This window comes from Tamandua tetradactyla, chromosome 1 (genome assembly GCF_023851605.1).
Source record: "Tamandua tetradactyla isolate mTamTet1 chromosome 1, mTamTet1.pri, whole genome shotgun sequence".
Classification (NCBI taxonomy): domain Eukaryota; kingdom Metazoa; phylum Chordata; class Mammalia; order Pilosa; family Myrmecophagidae; genus Tamandua; species Tamandua tetradactyla.
This window is the reverse complement of record NC_135327.1, coordinates 94011140-94027178: the sequence shown is the minus strand read 5'-3', so window position 1 is coordinate 94027178 and position 16039 is coordinate 94011140. Positions and strand designations below refer to the sequence as shown.

At 38.0% G+C, this 16039-nt stretch overlaps 1 protein-coding gene across 7 annotated transcripts in view; it reads right to left on the bottom strand.

The window, feature by feature from the left end:
- The window catches only part of CPVL (carboxypeptidase vitellogenic like), a 111128-nt gene that overhangs the window by 24487 nt on the left and 70602 nt on the right, over positions 1-16039 (bottom strand). For all 7 annotated transcript variants that reach the window (XM_077162919.1, XM_077162924.1, XM_077162909.1 and 4 more), the window contains one exon: positions 826-1008. In XM_077162919.1, coding sequence (XP_077019034.1) covers positions 826-1008 — 183 coding nt within the window. The remainder of the gene's footprint in view (positions 1-825; positions 1009-16039) is intronic.

Sequence of the window (16039 nt, the reverse complement as noted above, 5' to 3'; positions counted from 1 at the left end):
TCTTATTAACCCAAAGGAAAGTGCCTTTAAGGTAGTGTGTCTCTCATCAGTTTCCGTTTGGGGCATGGGTTTGCCTAAGAGAAAACTTGAGCCTTAGAAAGCTGTCATTCCAAACACACAGAGGTGCAGTATTGAGGTATCAGTTTTGCCTCAAATAAAAAAGTGGGGAGGGGGGGAATTAAGTCCAGTAAGTTTAAATTTCTCCTCTTGACTAAACAAAAGCTCACTCTGAGGCTTTCCTGATTTTTCCAAAAGCTTTTGTTCTGGAGATGACCCTTAGATTCATCACCCAATCACTGAAGAAGCCCTGCTTATCCTTATATTGCAGAGGCCTGCACTGCAAGTTCAGTGCCCGGGCTTGGCTGGGGGTCAGCTGTGGTCCCTAATGTGGGGACGACAGCCCTCTCAGCTCTGGAAGCCCCATGGATTTTCTGCGGGAGAGAAACTTCATCCTGGGGTTCCACAAGTAACATAAAAATGTGATACAAAATTGTCCTGAAGTTATATCAAAGTTTCCTCATGCAATTTGTCAGGTTCCCCTTTGCCCCTGGTAGTCTATAATTCTATCATTAATGAGTCACCTCTTTGGGCTGAGGATTATATGTTTGTCTCCTTTTCTCTTGAACAATACCTAAGCTTTTATCCAATTTTACACTGTGTCATACTGACTTCGGTATGAACTCAGACCACAGCTCCCCGTGGAAGACGCATTTTGCCTGTTCTGTGGGTCTGCATGACTTGGCTTAAGGCGCACCATGTGTTATTCTCCAGCCCCATCATCCCGTCCCATTCCCACAGCCTGCATGTCCCCCAGTGTCTTCGTACCTGATAGAAGTCACCAACTTGCCGTACATAACCGGCCACTTCCTCATCGCTGTCGAAGATCTTCCACACTTTCCTCTCCGCATTCGCGTATTCCCGGGACCCTTTCCACCGGACGGTCAGCAGGGCTCGCTCTGTCAGGGAAGCCGCCACAATGATGTCCAGCTGGCCATTGTAAACCAGGACCTGAAACGCAATGGAGCCATCAGCCCACTCAGGAGGCAGCAGGTGAACCCAGTGAATAAATTTAGGTATCGACAGGTAGAAAGGAAAAAAGAGAACATGAGCCTCTCCGAGACAGTGCTCAAGAAAACCAGCCTACACACCAGAGGTGTCATTTCCTTCCAGCTAGCTACACACAGCCACAACCTGGAATAAGCTCAAGTCTTGTCTCAACCATGGCATTCATTCAAAAGTTTATTTCTTCATAGGAATCTGCATAAAGACCTCTCGTGGTTGCAAAAGCATCCGTGCCATAATCCAGTGATAGGGGTTTTAATCGGATGTGTGGTGACTATGTCAGGAGAACGGAGGTCGCATTTTAGTGGAACTCAGGAATGCTACTCCCTAGGATTTTCATGAGATCTGAATTTCCTTAACTTCACCGTCAGGCACTGAAGTGGCTGGTGAGCTGGGTGCTCTCTACAGTGTTGCCAACATATATTGCTCTCCTCTGCCATACTTATTTGAGTGGCAACTATAACTTGGGGGGCAGTCAGATAGATACAGATGCCTCCAATCAGTTACTTGTTATGTCTGCCATGCCATTTCCAACAAGCCTTTTAAAAAAATGATAGCTACTTGTCAAGAGTGAGTACTGACCTTTCTTCCTAGAATACAGTTTTTTGCTAAGCTGATGGGTGTTATAGGAGATACTCAAGGCAACTCTTCTCTTTTTTCCCCAAACAATTTTCAATTTGCTTAGAAAAGAATTCCCAATACTGATGAAGTTGTGGTGAAACTGCTAGGGATGATGCAAAACAACACTCTTTAGGAAAGCAAGGTACAATTGTGCACCAAAACACTTAAAAATATTGATATTCCTTGTCCCAGTATTCCCAATTTAATTTGAATTTGATAAAAATAAACCCAAATAAAATTTTAAAATTATATAGCTATATACATTGAGTCTCATTATGGTTAATAACTTGAACACCATCTAAAAGTCCCACAGTTGATTAAATAGATTATGGTACAGGAGTTCTATGGAACAGTATAAAACTATTTAGAATGCTTGATTGGACCATGTAGCAATATAGAATTGTTTATCACATAATGCTAAGTACGAAAGCTGGAAGTTACATATAAGCTATATCACAATTATAATTACAAACAATAACTATACATACTCATATATATGGGAAAGAAACTTAAAAAATGAATGTGTTTGATTAATTTGGGTGGGTGGCGGAAATCAGAGTAGTTTATTCCCCTTGTTTTCTACTCTCCTTCTGCTATTTTTAAGCAATTAGCAGAATATTAATTCTCATAAACTATTATCACTCTACCCTAACAAAGAAGCTTTCCTTCACTCCATGTAATCTTTGATCTATTTGGAGGTTGCGATTTGGCCCGAGTGGAGACTTTTGGTTGAATCCTCAAATTGGATATAAAATGTTTCACTGCACATGTTTCCGTCTCTGCCTTTATGGTGCAGCCTTCTGAAAAGACTTCAATGTAATTAAAAAGCCCAGGACTTTTACACAGTCCAAATCCTCAAGCAGTGGAGGACTGGGCTGCAGACCAAGATGAAAGAGCCCTGGGCCCCGCCTGCAGGAAGCCAGCCTTTCATCTCACCCCATCCCCGTCACCACCCCCACTCTGCTAAGTAGGAACCAAAAGGAAAAAATCCGGATGGGTTAAAGCCTCTTTAAAAAAATGCAGCTGAAGTATAGCCATAAAATATTTGCATTGTTTATATAAAAAAATTGCCTCAAAGCCCTCCAGCACCTACGGCCTCTGCAAAACCTCCTACAGCTGTTTGGACTAACAATGTGGAAACAATTATATACGATCTGCACCAAGGAACAAGGCTTCGCTGCTTCACCATTCTGGAAGGGTCTGATTAATGCTGATTAACAAAGATAATCGTCTATAAAGTAATTCTCCCTCTAGAACTTCATTGAAAAGATGCTGATTAAGTAGCAGATACAAAAGTGCATCCATTCATCGTCTCTCTTGATGGCCACTGCATGCTGCTTGCATCTTTTCCCCTAAGTGTCTCTCCCAGCTTCCTTCACTGACTATCCTAAGTATATTTTGAAATCAATTTTGAATTGTTTCATCCTTTAGGGATGAGTGCAAAATCTACGATTTACAGTATAAGCAGGCTTATATGGGCAGCATTACAATAAATCTTTGTTAAATTGACTCAAATGAGTTGTTTCCTTTGTCACTCAAGCACTAACAAAACAAAAAACTAACCCTCTGGAAGGAGGCCACGAAGGGCTGAACTGCACTAATCTTGCACACGTGATGTCTGTTTTGGTAAAAGCAGGAATCCTTCCTTTGCAAAGCACACGGAACATTTTTAACCTCTAAAAGCACACAGTGGAAGGCAACCACAACAAAAAAGAAATAAGATGAATGATCAAGTGGGACAAGTTCAGAGCCGGCATTTAAGGCTCCCAGCCTTAAATATAAGAACTCCAGAGCTTTTATCTTTATCTAAATGTCACATTTACTCTTGTCAGTCCCCGAAGGAACAGCCCAGTTACTCCCACTTAGCTAGAGCTGGATGAGCATGGAGGGATATCTTGGGAATGGTGACAGTGAGCATGAGGCCAGCTGGGCACCAAAGCCAAGTGGGTACAGCGTAGGGGAATCTTAAAGCCCAAGAGCACATTTGGCTACCACACCCTGATAGGGAAGCTGGAGGCTAAGGACTGAGGCCCGGCAAGTTGGCCAACCTTAAGAGCTGTGCGCACATTCACCCCCTATCCCTTGGTAGCTTGACCAACTGTCCCAGTTTGACCTGGACTGAGGGATTTCCTGAGGTGCAGGACTTTCTATGTGGAAACTAGGACAGTCCAGGTAAACTCTGCCTCTGAGGTTTGCTGGTATTTTAAGCAGCAAGGTCTAAAGACAGAGGAAACTGAGATGAATGCAGCTTTTAGCTATACTTCCCTCTTAGCAATGATTCTAAGAAAACAAGGAGCAAGGGAAAGGCTGGTGGGAGTTGGTTTCCAGTGATATACCATGCAGCCCCTAAGCACCCAACTTCCTTACCTTCCTTCCTGGTCAGTTGCGAGGCCTCAGTTAAGGAGCAAAGTGACTCCTTACAGAGACTATTCTCTTACTTTATCATTTAGAAGACTGGATGGTTAGCGCATTGAAATCAATTTCTAAGTGATAACATGGAATATGCTTATGTTAAAAATCAGTGAAAAACTATAATTCAACTTATTTGTACTCTAGAATTACTACATTTAAAACAGATGCATCAAACTTGGGAGGAAAGACTGAAAAGAGATACATCAGAATTGCAGGAGTCAAAGTAATGGAATTATGGGTGATTTGTTTTAACTTAACTGCTTTCCAATTTTTCTGGTAATGTGGTAACAATACTCTTATGATGAAAAAAGAATAATACAAACAATACTACTTGAAGATTAGGCACCTCCTCTTGGCCAAAATTGGGTCTTTATTGAGGATTAATTTGTGATAATTCAAGTACGACCAGCTCTCAATTTTTCATGATGAGGTAAAAAGAGTAACTTTAGTTTATAGACAAACCCAAAAACTCACTCCAGAATTCAAGCATTTATAAAAGATGCCATTGGGTGATAAATTGAATTACAGCAACTTTTTTTATCTATGTAGTCCAAAGACAGAGATAAGGGAAGGATTTTTATTATGCTCTTTACAAAGTGCTTTCATGTACATAGCACCCAATTCTCTTTTTATACCACTTCATGAGATAGGGAGGAGAAGTATTAATACAACCCCTTTCTCCCTTTGCTGTTAAGGAAATTGTGATCCAATGAGGTTAAAGAGTTTGCCTCAAGTGACACAGGGGCTGGGGGCTGTCAATCACCCTGTCTTACCTCACCTTGTCAAGGGATGCACATGTGACCTAAGCCAAGGCAACCAAGGAAGGATGCTCTCTTCCTAGAATTTGAATCTAGGAAGAATCTAGGCAGCCTCATCACTCTGCCCTTTCTTGCTACTTAAATTCTCAAAGTTTTCCCTGGTTTCTGCCTTTCCTCAGTCCAGTTCTTTAGTTCTCTGGCAGATTCTAAGACCTACCATGCCTTCCAATCAATTCTTCTCATGCTAGAAGTAACCAGAGTTGTTCTGCTGTGAAAAGCATAAAATACAAATTCCTGTACCACTGAGCCAATGGCATATGTGCCCAAGAGCCCCTGGACACACAGCTTAACCCCCAGGGACTTCAACTCCCTTTTCTGTACATGAAGCTAATAAGACCTACATCTAACTGTCTAGTGTCAATGGGATAATCCACCCAACGCCTGACAAAGAAAGAGTTTAGTGAGTGTTAGGTGCTCCTCCCTCTTACAACTGATCATTTGATAATATGATAATGTTTTGAAAGACTTGCCAAACCCCTTCCTCAGACTCTTTCAAAGGTCTGTGGTAGGAGGAAATCCAGCCAAGATGAACGCTGACCATGTAGCTAAACTCCTGAAATAACATATCTTTCACTTCTTACTACACGCATTGGCCACAGCATCTCTGGAGTCTTTTCTTGGGAGTTAGAGCCATAAATACACTAATTACCCTTTTCAAGGAACCTATGGTTTTGGTGCATAGAATTAAGGTCATAAGGGATTTTCTATCTCTAAATGCTAGAAAAGTATAATCAAGAGTACAGCTTTTAGAAGGAAATGTTTGAATAGTCATAGAACTCTTTTCCTGTTGTGCTCATTATGTTCCTGGAACTGTGCTGAGCATTTTACATCCATGATCTCACAATACCTCCCACAGGCAGCATGATTTATCCCATTTGCGATAGAAGGGCCACAGTGGCCTCCGAGCACACCACTGGGGACAGGGATTCAAGTTCAGTTCTGCTTCAGTGCAAAGTTTGTTCTTCTCTGTCCTCTTCCACATTGCTTCACTGCCTAAATTCACTATCCCCATAAAGAACACATTGAACAGGTGGTTTATTCTGTATTCCTAATTTTGCATGCAAGCAGCAAACTTAAAAGTAAGCATGACTCCTTGGAAAGGATCTAGAGGAGACTCAAAACTCAAGGGATGAAGGATAGTGTTCAGAGTTAAGAGCACAGGCCCTGTGATAGGGTTTGAATCCTATCTCTGCTGCTTACTAGCAGCATTATTTTAAGTTACACAGCCCATCTAGACCTCAGTTTCCTCATTTGTAAGATGGGTATAAAGGAAGCACATATCCCAGAGTTGTTGGGAGGGCCAAATATGTACAGGTGTCCTGTAATCTAAGAGCAGAGTTTTATTTATATTTCTGTTACTCTTTATCAAGGAAAAATTAAGAAAAAAATGTGTCTGCACTGGAGCGCAGAGGTCTTAAATTAACCACCTGAGGCTTGCATCCAACTTGCAGATATATTCAGCTAGTCCTCATGGTGTTATTTTTGTTTTTGTTTTGTTTTGCTTTAATTAGATGTCAACATTTAAATTTAATGGGCTCTGACCATGTTGGGTCTGTATTTCCATAGCCACAACGAGCTAATACTGCATAGTGGCTGGCCCCTCCCCGAGAGGTACAGGGGCAGTTGGTATTTATTCCAGTGTTTATGCCATTGCTTTTAGAAGACAAAAGTATTTCAATATACCCATCTCTCTGTCATGAATAGAAAACAAAGACTAAGAAGGCATCATAAGTTCCAACCCAACTTAATTTGCTTCCTTCCTAGACCCTGCAGGCCGCTGTTTCAGTTTCGTGTAAATGGAAGGGAAGTGGCCTTTGTCTGAGTTAGAGAAGGGAGAGCATGCTCACTGTGTATGTAATGATTGCTAGTATAATCGAGCCATATAAATCTTTATTATTCAAACAGATGTATATTTATAGAGCCTAAGGGCTAAGGACCAAAGGATAAGATAGGAAAAGACATGTCTTTGTAGTGCTACAGATTTTTTTTTTTAACTGTAAGTTTTCCTTAAAGGAGGTCAACAAAAGTCATTTCACTTAAGCCTTTCTGAAAAGTTAGTCCTTTCAATGTTTCAAATCATAAAATTTTCAGGTTCTGGATGTCCATAAATTAGTAGTTTCTCATGGATTTCTAACTGCAAGAAAACCTAAATAAAACTGAACAAACCAAACTAAACTAAAACTAAACAGAATCTGATGACGATTGACCCTCATTTTACCCTCTGAGGGGCAAATATTTTATAAGGAAGATATAAAGCAACCAGTCATGTTAGCCAAAGATAGCTGCAGAGTAGCATAACAATGATCACCTTCAAAGATTCCCACCCTCTAAACTCAGATTTTTGCTCTCCGAGTAAATTAGGGAATGCCACACAATAACCAAAGGGGAAAAAGGGAAAAAGGAGATCTGTGTTTCATTATGGCTTGTAAAACCGAATATTTAGAAGAATGGATTTAGGGCAGAAATGAATCAGAAAAATAATATATAATATACGCATTTGCCTGTAGGTATATTTTCATCGTAACCAGTATAAAGGCATAAAATTATTTTCAGTTATACTGGTTACCTTTATACTGGTTACAATGAAAATAAATGAGATGAGGGCCACTTAACAATTTAAACTTCAGCTTTTTTTTTTTTAAACAGAAAGAAAAAAACCCAAACCTAAACACACATGTTACTGACAGAACATCAAGCTTTCCTCTTTATTTCTCATATTACGCCTCTACTTATTAGGAAAATTACAGAAATGCCACAGACAGAGGCTTTCATCTCTCAGCACAACAGGAAAGCAAATTGTGCTTTTGTGAGAAGGCTAGATTTTTGTTGCTGCATTTCTAGATGAAAGATTTATGCTTGTATTTTGGCCCATTTACAGCACATCATAATACTTTGCAGACAAAGTTCTGCTCTTTTCCCAATGATCTAGTGACCTTAATCTCTAACATTCTGTGGTTTCCTGTTTGGGGAAATGATTGAACAGCAGCCTAAGCTATTCCAGCCTGCACCACATTCCCAGTTGGTTGCTATCTGTCTTCGTTTTGAATGTTCTCCTGTTCACTAATAAAAAAAAATTTTTTTTTTCAAGAAGCTTTCACTACAGATGCTAAATCAATGAAACTCCTACAAAGCATCTCTCTGCACGCTCTCTTCGGGTTGCCGTACTCATCATTCTTCTACTACAAACTCCAATTTAGGAAAGGACCCTCCCCTGCTGAACTGACCCAGAGGGTAGGGAGAGAGCCGGGGAGCCCTGTCAAAGGATAAATGCTAAAACAGGCTGTAAAAGGCATTAATCCAGAGAAGGTCTGGAAAAATACTAAAAGCAGAAAGGAACAGATCTGCCTGGGATTCTGGCCGTACTTGAAACCCACCAGCCCCATCTCCCGTGACCAATTTGTATTCCAGCTTGAAAAAAAATTCTAGTTCTCTTTGAAGGAAGAATATTTTGACTTCCTTTTAGATGACTGAGTGCAACAATAAGTAGCCCTCATCCAAAGAGCAAGTACCCCAGTGGTCCAGTCTTTTGGAACATTTGTGCCATCTTTTTGCATTTTCTTCTATTATACCATGGCACAAGGGATAAAGACTGAGTGGCTACAGCTGCTGCATGGTGACAATTCTTGCACAACGGATACCACCTGTCGTTATCAAACCTCCCTCCCCACCGGGTGGGTAGAAAAGTTAGTGAAAGGTTTTCAACAGGTGGATCTCCATAAAAGAAGGCAAGTGCCTGATTGCACAGCTTAGTTTTCCTCACACACACACAAAAAAAGTCAAACTGATGCTCTGTGCTCTTTATGTTTTTATCTACACAGGAAAACTTGGTATCAATTGGTGCAAGGTTCTCTACCCTGTGCTCTCAATGGTTCTATTCATCGAAGCCACCCTGTTAGCTTGCAAATAAGTTTTTTTGGCATGTTTTTCTTCCCAAAACACAACTCCTCCTTGTTTGGAGAGTAAAGCTTCCTTTTCCCTTTTCTTTCCAGAGAAGGTCAAATAGCTCAAAAGAACTGTGCAAATCACTGTAGCAAGTTGGGGCTGTCCTGAGGCTGAGGAAACAGACCTGAATTTTCAGAGTGACCAGTGCACGGTAGGTGGGAGAAATCATGACCCAGGAAGGCAGGAGCTTTTGCACGGGGCGCGTCTTTCAAAAAGCTTAGTTAAAAGGTCCTGTTTTCATTCAGTCATGGGTGACACAGGAGTCCTGTGTTGTTTTGATGACCGTTACACAACGACAGTTTGAAGGAGTGACTCAGTATGCAAGTAGATGGCACTGGAATGTTGCTGAACAACTTCTGCGGGTAAGCCAGGCAAACCCTGGTACTGAGGCGCCTCTTGGCAGAGCCATGGCATTTGCCAGCTGTGGGTTCCTTATGCCTGATAGACCAGTGCCAACTGCCACTGAACTAAGTCATCCATACTCAGGTGAGAGGAGAAGAGATTGCCATGGGATCCCCACTGCATCTGGGGTCGGACTGCGTGGTAAATAGACTCAAATATTGATGAGAACACAGATGATGATTAAAGGAAACACAGAAACAAAAACTCAGACTTTGCATTCTGGCTCTAACACATCTGATCTGTGACTGTTTAACACACAGACCAAAGACACGCCCCAATGCCAATCCATATATTAAATATAAGTAAAACGCATTGTCTTATTTCCTCTTTTTAAGTAACAAAAAATGTTTTAACATGTTCTTCCCACCCGCCATCAATTTGCGGTGATTTAGTGTTTTAGAAAGTTTGTCTTCTTTTTGCGTTTTTCCTGCTATACCATGTCACAAAGAATAATGACTGAGCAGCTACCACAGTGTAGTGACATTTATTGCTCAACAGACATGACTAATTGTATCCAGGAAGGAACACTGCACCCCTCCCCCACCTTGTCCTTCTTTATGTTTTCAAAGGAAAGTGGACTGATGTGATAGCCGGGGTTTCACAGCAGCTGGATCTACCAGCCGCTAGATTTATACATGCATTTCTTAGCTTACTGATTTTCAGACACCTGGAATCTGTATAGCTAATAGTATTATCATTTATCATCTTGCCCCTTCCACTCACCCTCGCCGTTTTTGGGGTTCTCCAGATTAAATTCTACTGGACCTGTTGCCATATATCGCAAGTGTACCTTTTAATGTTTTGAGCATGAGGCACTTTTAAACTATGATGAAATAAAGCCCTTGTAAAATTAAGATGGTGTGCACCAAGGAAAACAATGTAAAACAAACCGGCTAACCTGGCGCAACACGTTATAGTATGGCTTAATCAAATAAATACAAGAAACTAAAATGCATGCTCATTCTCATTTGATGTTTTATCTAACATAAATTCAAAGCATGAGCAAGAACAACAAAAAAGGATATCAAAAGCATGGCAGGTTCATTTTATAAGTTATGGGTATTCTCTTTTCCCTTTACTCAGTATAAATGCTTAAAATCAAAGAAACCCAGAAAGAGCATGCCTCATTAAAAAAAATCAACGTGACTCTTTAATAACTTGAAACAGGTAAAATGAATTCATAGGAACTCTGTAGTATAAATTGGTTTTTGAATATACACTTTTTAATTCGGCTGTAAAGTAACAGCTGCTTATCCATAGGCTATAATTATATAACACCAATGTCCTAGGATTATATTCCTTTTGTTCATTTATTCTTCACTAGGAATGAACTTTTGCCTCCCAAAAGTTTTTCATGCAATGACATTGCTATTACCAGATTATCTTCAAATGGCTTACAAGAAAAGTGATCCGTTTACAGTCAACAAAGTCAAGCTTTCTCCAACATGATTTGATGGAAGCTTAGAAAACAGCTACAAGTTGAAGGATGCGGCTCATTTAAGTGTTAAATTTTCTTGGAATGCTAGACATTTATCAAATCCAGTTTCCTGGCCACTGTTACTATCGGCCTTTTGTCATCAGACGTTATTACAGAAAATGCTACAAGCAATTAGAATGATGGCTAAAATTAGTTAGATCTGCTAGAAATGTCTACCTTTCAAACTTCGAAGTCACATCTATTAATCAGGAACTGGCCACTTCTAAATGGAGATCTTTTGATAGCCTAGGATAAGTAAATATAATCCTTATGTCTGGGGTGTTGAGATTTCAGCCTGCTGGCAAAGCTGAGAAACATTAAGATTCTAAATTCTGAAGATTGCAATTAGCTGAAATTTAATGAGCTGCAGAATGATATGTGACAGGGAAATGAAACTTTATATTTACAATTTCCTGGCAGAATGAACTTTAAAACACAGCAAACTAAACCCTACCCCAGGGCGACTTAAACTTTAGAAACATAAGCATGCGGAGGTAAGAACTGGTATTTGGGGATGGCACCCCCTAAAACTGCCTTCCAGACAACTTAGCAACAGGACCAACCTCAAGTTCCAGGACAATATTTTGCTCTCAACCCAAATGGCCTTTCTGTATAGAACTATAGTGCATGTTTATTAAAATAATGATTTCACACACGACACACAGAGTCTCATGGACACACTATCTTTAAAACTGCAACCCATTTGCTTTTCAGGAAAGGCAAGAACTATCACCAGACAGAAAGGGAGGATGAGAACAAGTTCAGAATTTTTAGGGCAAAGGGGAACAATGTTCACTCCCTTATCGGAAAGAACACCAGGGGGCCACTACAAAGAGCAAGGGTTTCAAAACCAATAGCTCTTATCAAGTATGTCCTACATTTCCTGTATTCAATCCCTTACCATATTTATTATTTTAAAAATCAGGCTACATCTTACAATCAACACATGAGAGCATGTTTGTTTTTTCCAAAAAAAAAAAAGTGCTGCTAAAAAGAAGAAAGAGAAAAATATAATCAATGGAAATATAAGTGGTGAATTATTTGCATTCAGGATAATTGAATATGTTTATTGTAAAGTCAGCTTACGATGTAAATGAACAGAAATTGCTTTTTCTTCTGCCCTTCCAACTTTCTTTTTTTTTTTCTTTACCTCTTCCACTCTCTCCTTTCCTCCCTTCTTCTCTTCCAAATTTACACTTCTATGTGTAACTAATAGGGTAACACCTCTCTCCACATTCTTTTCCTAAAGGGGTATCTTGACTATTCTTGAGTTTAGCTCTTACTTATACATTTCAAAATTAGTTTACTGATGAATTCAACTATTAAGTCCCATAAAAAGACCCTGCTAGTATTTCAATCGGATTGCAATGAATCCATTAATCAACATGGAGATAACTGACATCTCTACAATATTAAGTGGAGTATTCCTCCAATTAAAAGGTTTCTAATATCCTCAAGAAAGATATGGAAAATCCTTGTTAAATGCATTCTCAGATACTTTCTGTGTTGCTCTTGTCAGTGGTATGTTTTTAAAATATACATATATTGAGATCTATCCATTCAGCCTATCAACACCAAAATGTTTCAATAGATTAAATTTTTTCTATATAGATAATCACACTATATGTGAGTAATTTTGACCTTGCGTTTCCAAGCTTCATGCTATACATTACTCTTCCTTCACTTAATGAACTGGCTAGGACCTTCAGGTATATTTTATAGAAGTGATGACTGACATTGTACTCTTGTTAGCATTTTTGTTTTTAAACTTTCATCAAACTATAGTTTTAATGCTTAAATTTTTTTAGTGTTTCATTTTGAAATATTTTCAGACTAACAGAAAGGTCATAAAAATAGTACAAAAAGAAAGCACATTTGGAATGGTTGAGGAAAGACCTCCGAAAATCTGCTTTTTCATAAAAGCAATGAAAATGCTGGCAAAATGTCAAAATAAATGTTTTCAGAATTCTGAAAACTAACCAAAGGCTTAATAAGTCTGGAGTGTTTTCTTTTCTTTTTTTTTTTTTCAAGAATACTACCAAATCTTGATAAGAACAGCCAACTTTGTGGCATTTAACCTGCCCTATGCTCATTCCTCTTTCCCCCACAACACAGTAGCTTTGAAAATCAGCAGCCTTGCAACCATGGTAAGTATGAAAACCAGCAGCCTGGCAATCACTGGATGGAGTTGGACTCATCCAAAAGCCATATCCCCAGAAAATTGTCAATATTTGACAATCTGGCAGCTCCCTGGAAAAGCCCCATTCACAGAGCTTGTCTTTATTTGCTGTGACTCAGAGCTCCCAACCTGGGAAAAGCCCCAGAGCATTTGTCAAAAAAACACTAATGGCCACGTTAGACAGCAATACCAACTGGGGCAAAGAAAAGGCTGGCCAGGAAACTCGAAGGAGTATTTACGTAATGAGACAACCATAAGGGACTGTCAAAAGATCCAACATATTTCTGGACACCTAAAAGGGCATGGACACATACAGGGCTGCACACATGCCCAAGAAGGACTTCAGAAGACTTCAACCTGTCACATGAAACATATGGTACATACAGCAGGCATAAATCCTACCCTGTCACTAATTACATTAAATATAAACAGATTAAACACTCCAATCAAAAGGAAGAGCTTGGCTAATGGATTTTAAAAATGATCCAAATATATACTTTGTAGAAAGATACACTTTAGATTCTGTGTTTGGTAATAAAGACATAGATACTTCTGAAACAATTTGAGGAGAGTTTTCTTTTCTTTTTTCTACTCTCTATAAAATTTGTATAGGATTAGACTAATCCATTTCTTGAAAGTTTGGTGGAATTTGCCTATACAGCCATTTTGGAATGGTTTTCTTCATCATAAAATTTTTTTTGTTGTTATTGTTAAGACACAATGAATATCCTGTCTATTCTATGATTATTTCTTGCATTCTTTTGTTTTACCCAAAAACCAAGTTCTCTCCTGATGAATTGTTTATTAAATGGTTAAGGATCATTAAAGTTTTCAAATTTTTCTTGCATCAATTTTTTGGTAAGTTATATTTTCCTAGAATTTTGCCTATTTTATCTGTTTCAAATTTGTTGGCATATTTTTTTTCTGATGTTCTTGTATAAACTTTTAAAATCATTGCTGTATTTGTAGTTTTTCTCCTTTTTTCCAACATGATTTCTTTTTTGATGCACAATTACATTGGTATTTATGTTTTGGACATTTTAATTTATATCTGTATTATTGACTTCTAAATTAATTGTACATTATCAGAGAGTATGGGCTGTGTGATGCAAATTCTTTATATTTTGGACATTATTGCTAATTATTGCATTCAGATTTTTCCTTAAATTTATTAAATTTAGCTAGTTAGCTATACTGCCTAAATCTTCCCTATCCATGCCAATTGTTTTTTATCTGCTTTACCTATTGGCAATTAAAAGAAGCATATTGACTTATCTGGGTATGACTTTTTTATAGTTAATATCAATTTTTGTTTTAATAGATTTTGAGGCTATTTTGTTAAGTATATATCAGTTTGGAATGGCTCTATATTCTAATGAAATGAACCTATAATCATATAATTCTCTCTTTATTTTAGTAATATTTTTTCTTAAAGTCTGTTTTGTCTGATAGTAATAGAGCTATCCAGCCTTAAATTAAAAAAAAAAAAAAAAACAACTTGCCTGGTGTATCTTTTCCTAAACTTTTACTTCCAAACTTCCAGTATTCTTCTATTTTAGGCATACCTCTTGTAATCTTCTTATAGCTTTAAAAATATACAATCTCTAAAGTTTAATCCATTTATATATATTGTACAAAGCTCACCACCTTACTTAATACTATTTATAGCACCCTTTAAGGCTATTATTATTTCTTCTTACTCTATTTATTTCTCCATTGGACTAGGAGTTTCCACGAGTATAACCTTCATATTTAAGTAGTAATGCCTAATAAAATCTAAAAGTAATGAAAATTTTAACCCCTTCACAAACTGTAAAGATCTTTATAGTACTTAAACTTCAATTACTATGCTTATAACTCGTGCTATTTTAGTTATTTTTTTAACTGAGTATATTAGACTTTTAAAAAATATTGGCAATTTTACAATGCTCGTTTAAATTTTTTGGTTTTTTTAAACCCAATGTCTCTATTCAATATTTATTCTTGTATCTCAGACCTTTTTTCTGGAACCATTTTCTTTTTCCTAAAATATCTCCTTTAAAAATTCCTTTAGTGACAATCTGTTGATTCCAAATGCTTTCAAAGATATTTTTGTTAAATCTGAAAATACTTCCATTCCACCTTTTACTTGAAAGGTAGCTTTACTTGAACATAATTCTAGTTTATTATTTTCTTTCAGCACTTAGAAGATATTACTCAACTGTTCAGCCTTACATTGCTGATACTGAGAAATCTGTGTCAGTCTATCTGTCCTCCTTTTGTAGATGGCCTGTCTTTACAGCTTTTTAAAATATAATCTTTGTTTTTTGTATTTGTTAAATTTCATTAAAGCCAGTTTAGGTACTGATTTCTTCTAGCCCTGCCTGATGCACATTGTGCTTCCCGTACTTTAGATTTCTGACTTTCATCAGAGCTGGAAAATTTTCAGCTATTATTTTTTAAATACGGCTTTTCCTTCATTCTTTCTATTCTCACCTTCTGTCATTCTGCTTTGACACATATTAAATATTATTCTATACTTGATGTATCTTAATCTCATACTTTCTATCTCCTTGTCTTCCTGTGCTCCATTTTGGTTAATTTATTCAGTTCTTTAGTCAAATTCATTAATTTTAACTTGAACACTGTCTAAGCTGCTCTTTAACCCATCCATTAAGTTTTAAATTCAACAACTTTGATTTACATTTTTAACAGGTCTAACTGGATCTCTTTCAAATTAGTGCAGCTGCTTGATAGTTTCTTATTCATCACTTATTTTGTGATTCCATAGTTATATAGTTATTTTATATTCTATAACTCATAGTTCTCATTTCTGAAGTGCCTTGGGTAACTGCATCTGTTGTATTTATATCTTCTCAGTCTAGTTATGGTAACCTGTTTATTTATTAGGCAAGTTATGATATTATGAGCTTATATTTTTATTGAATTTATGAACAGAGACATTAAACACATGGATGCTTTCCTCCAAGTGATGTATATTGCTTCTGCCAGTTGCCAGAGTTCACTACCAACATGAGACCACTTTAACCTCTTTACACAACCCTGACTTGGCATGGGGTCTCAGGTCAATGAGCCCTTGCCAAGGGAAGGGCTGAGATGCTGCTCTGCAGGGCCACCCTGCTATAT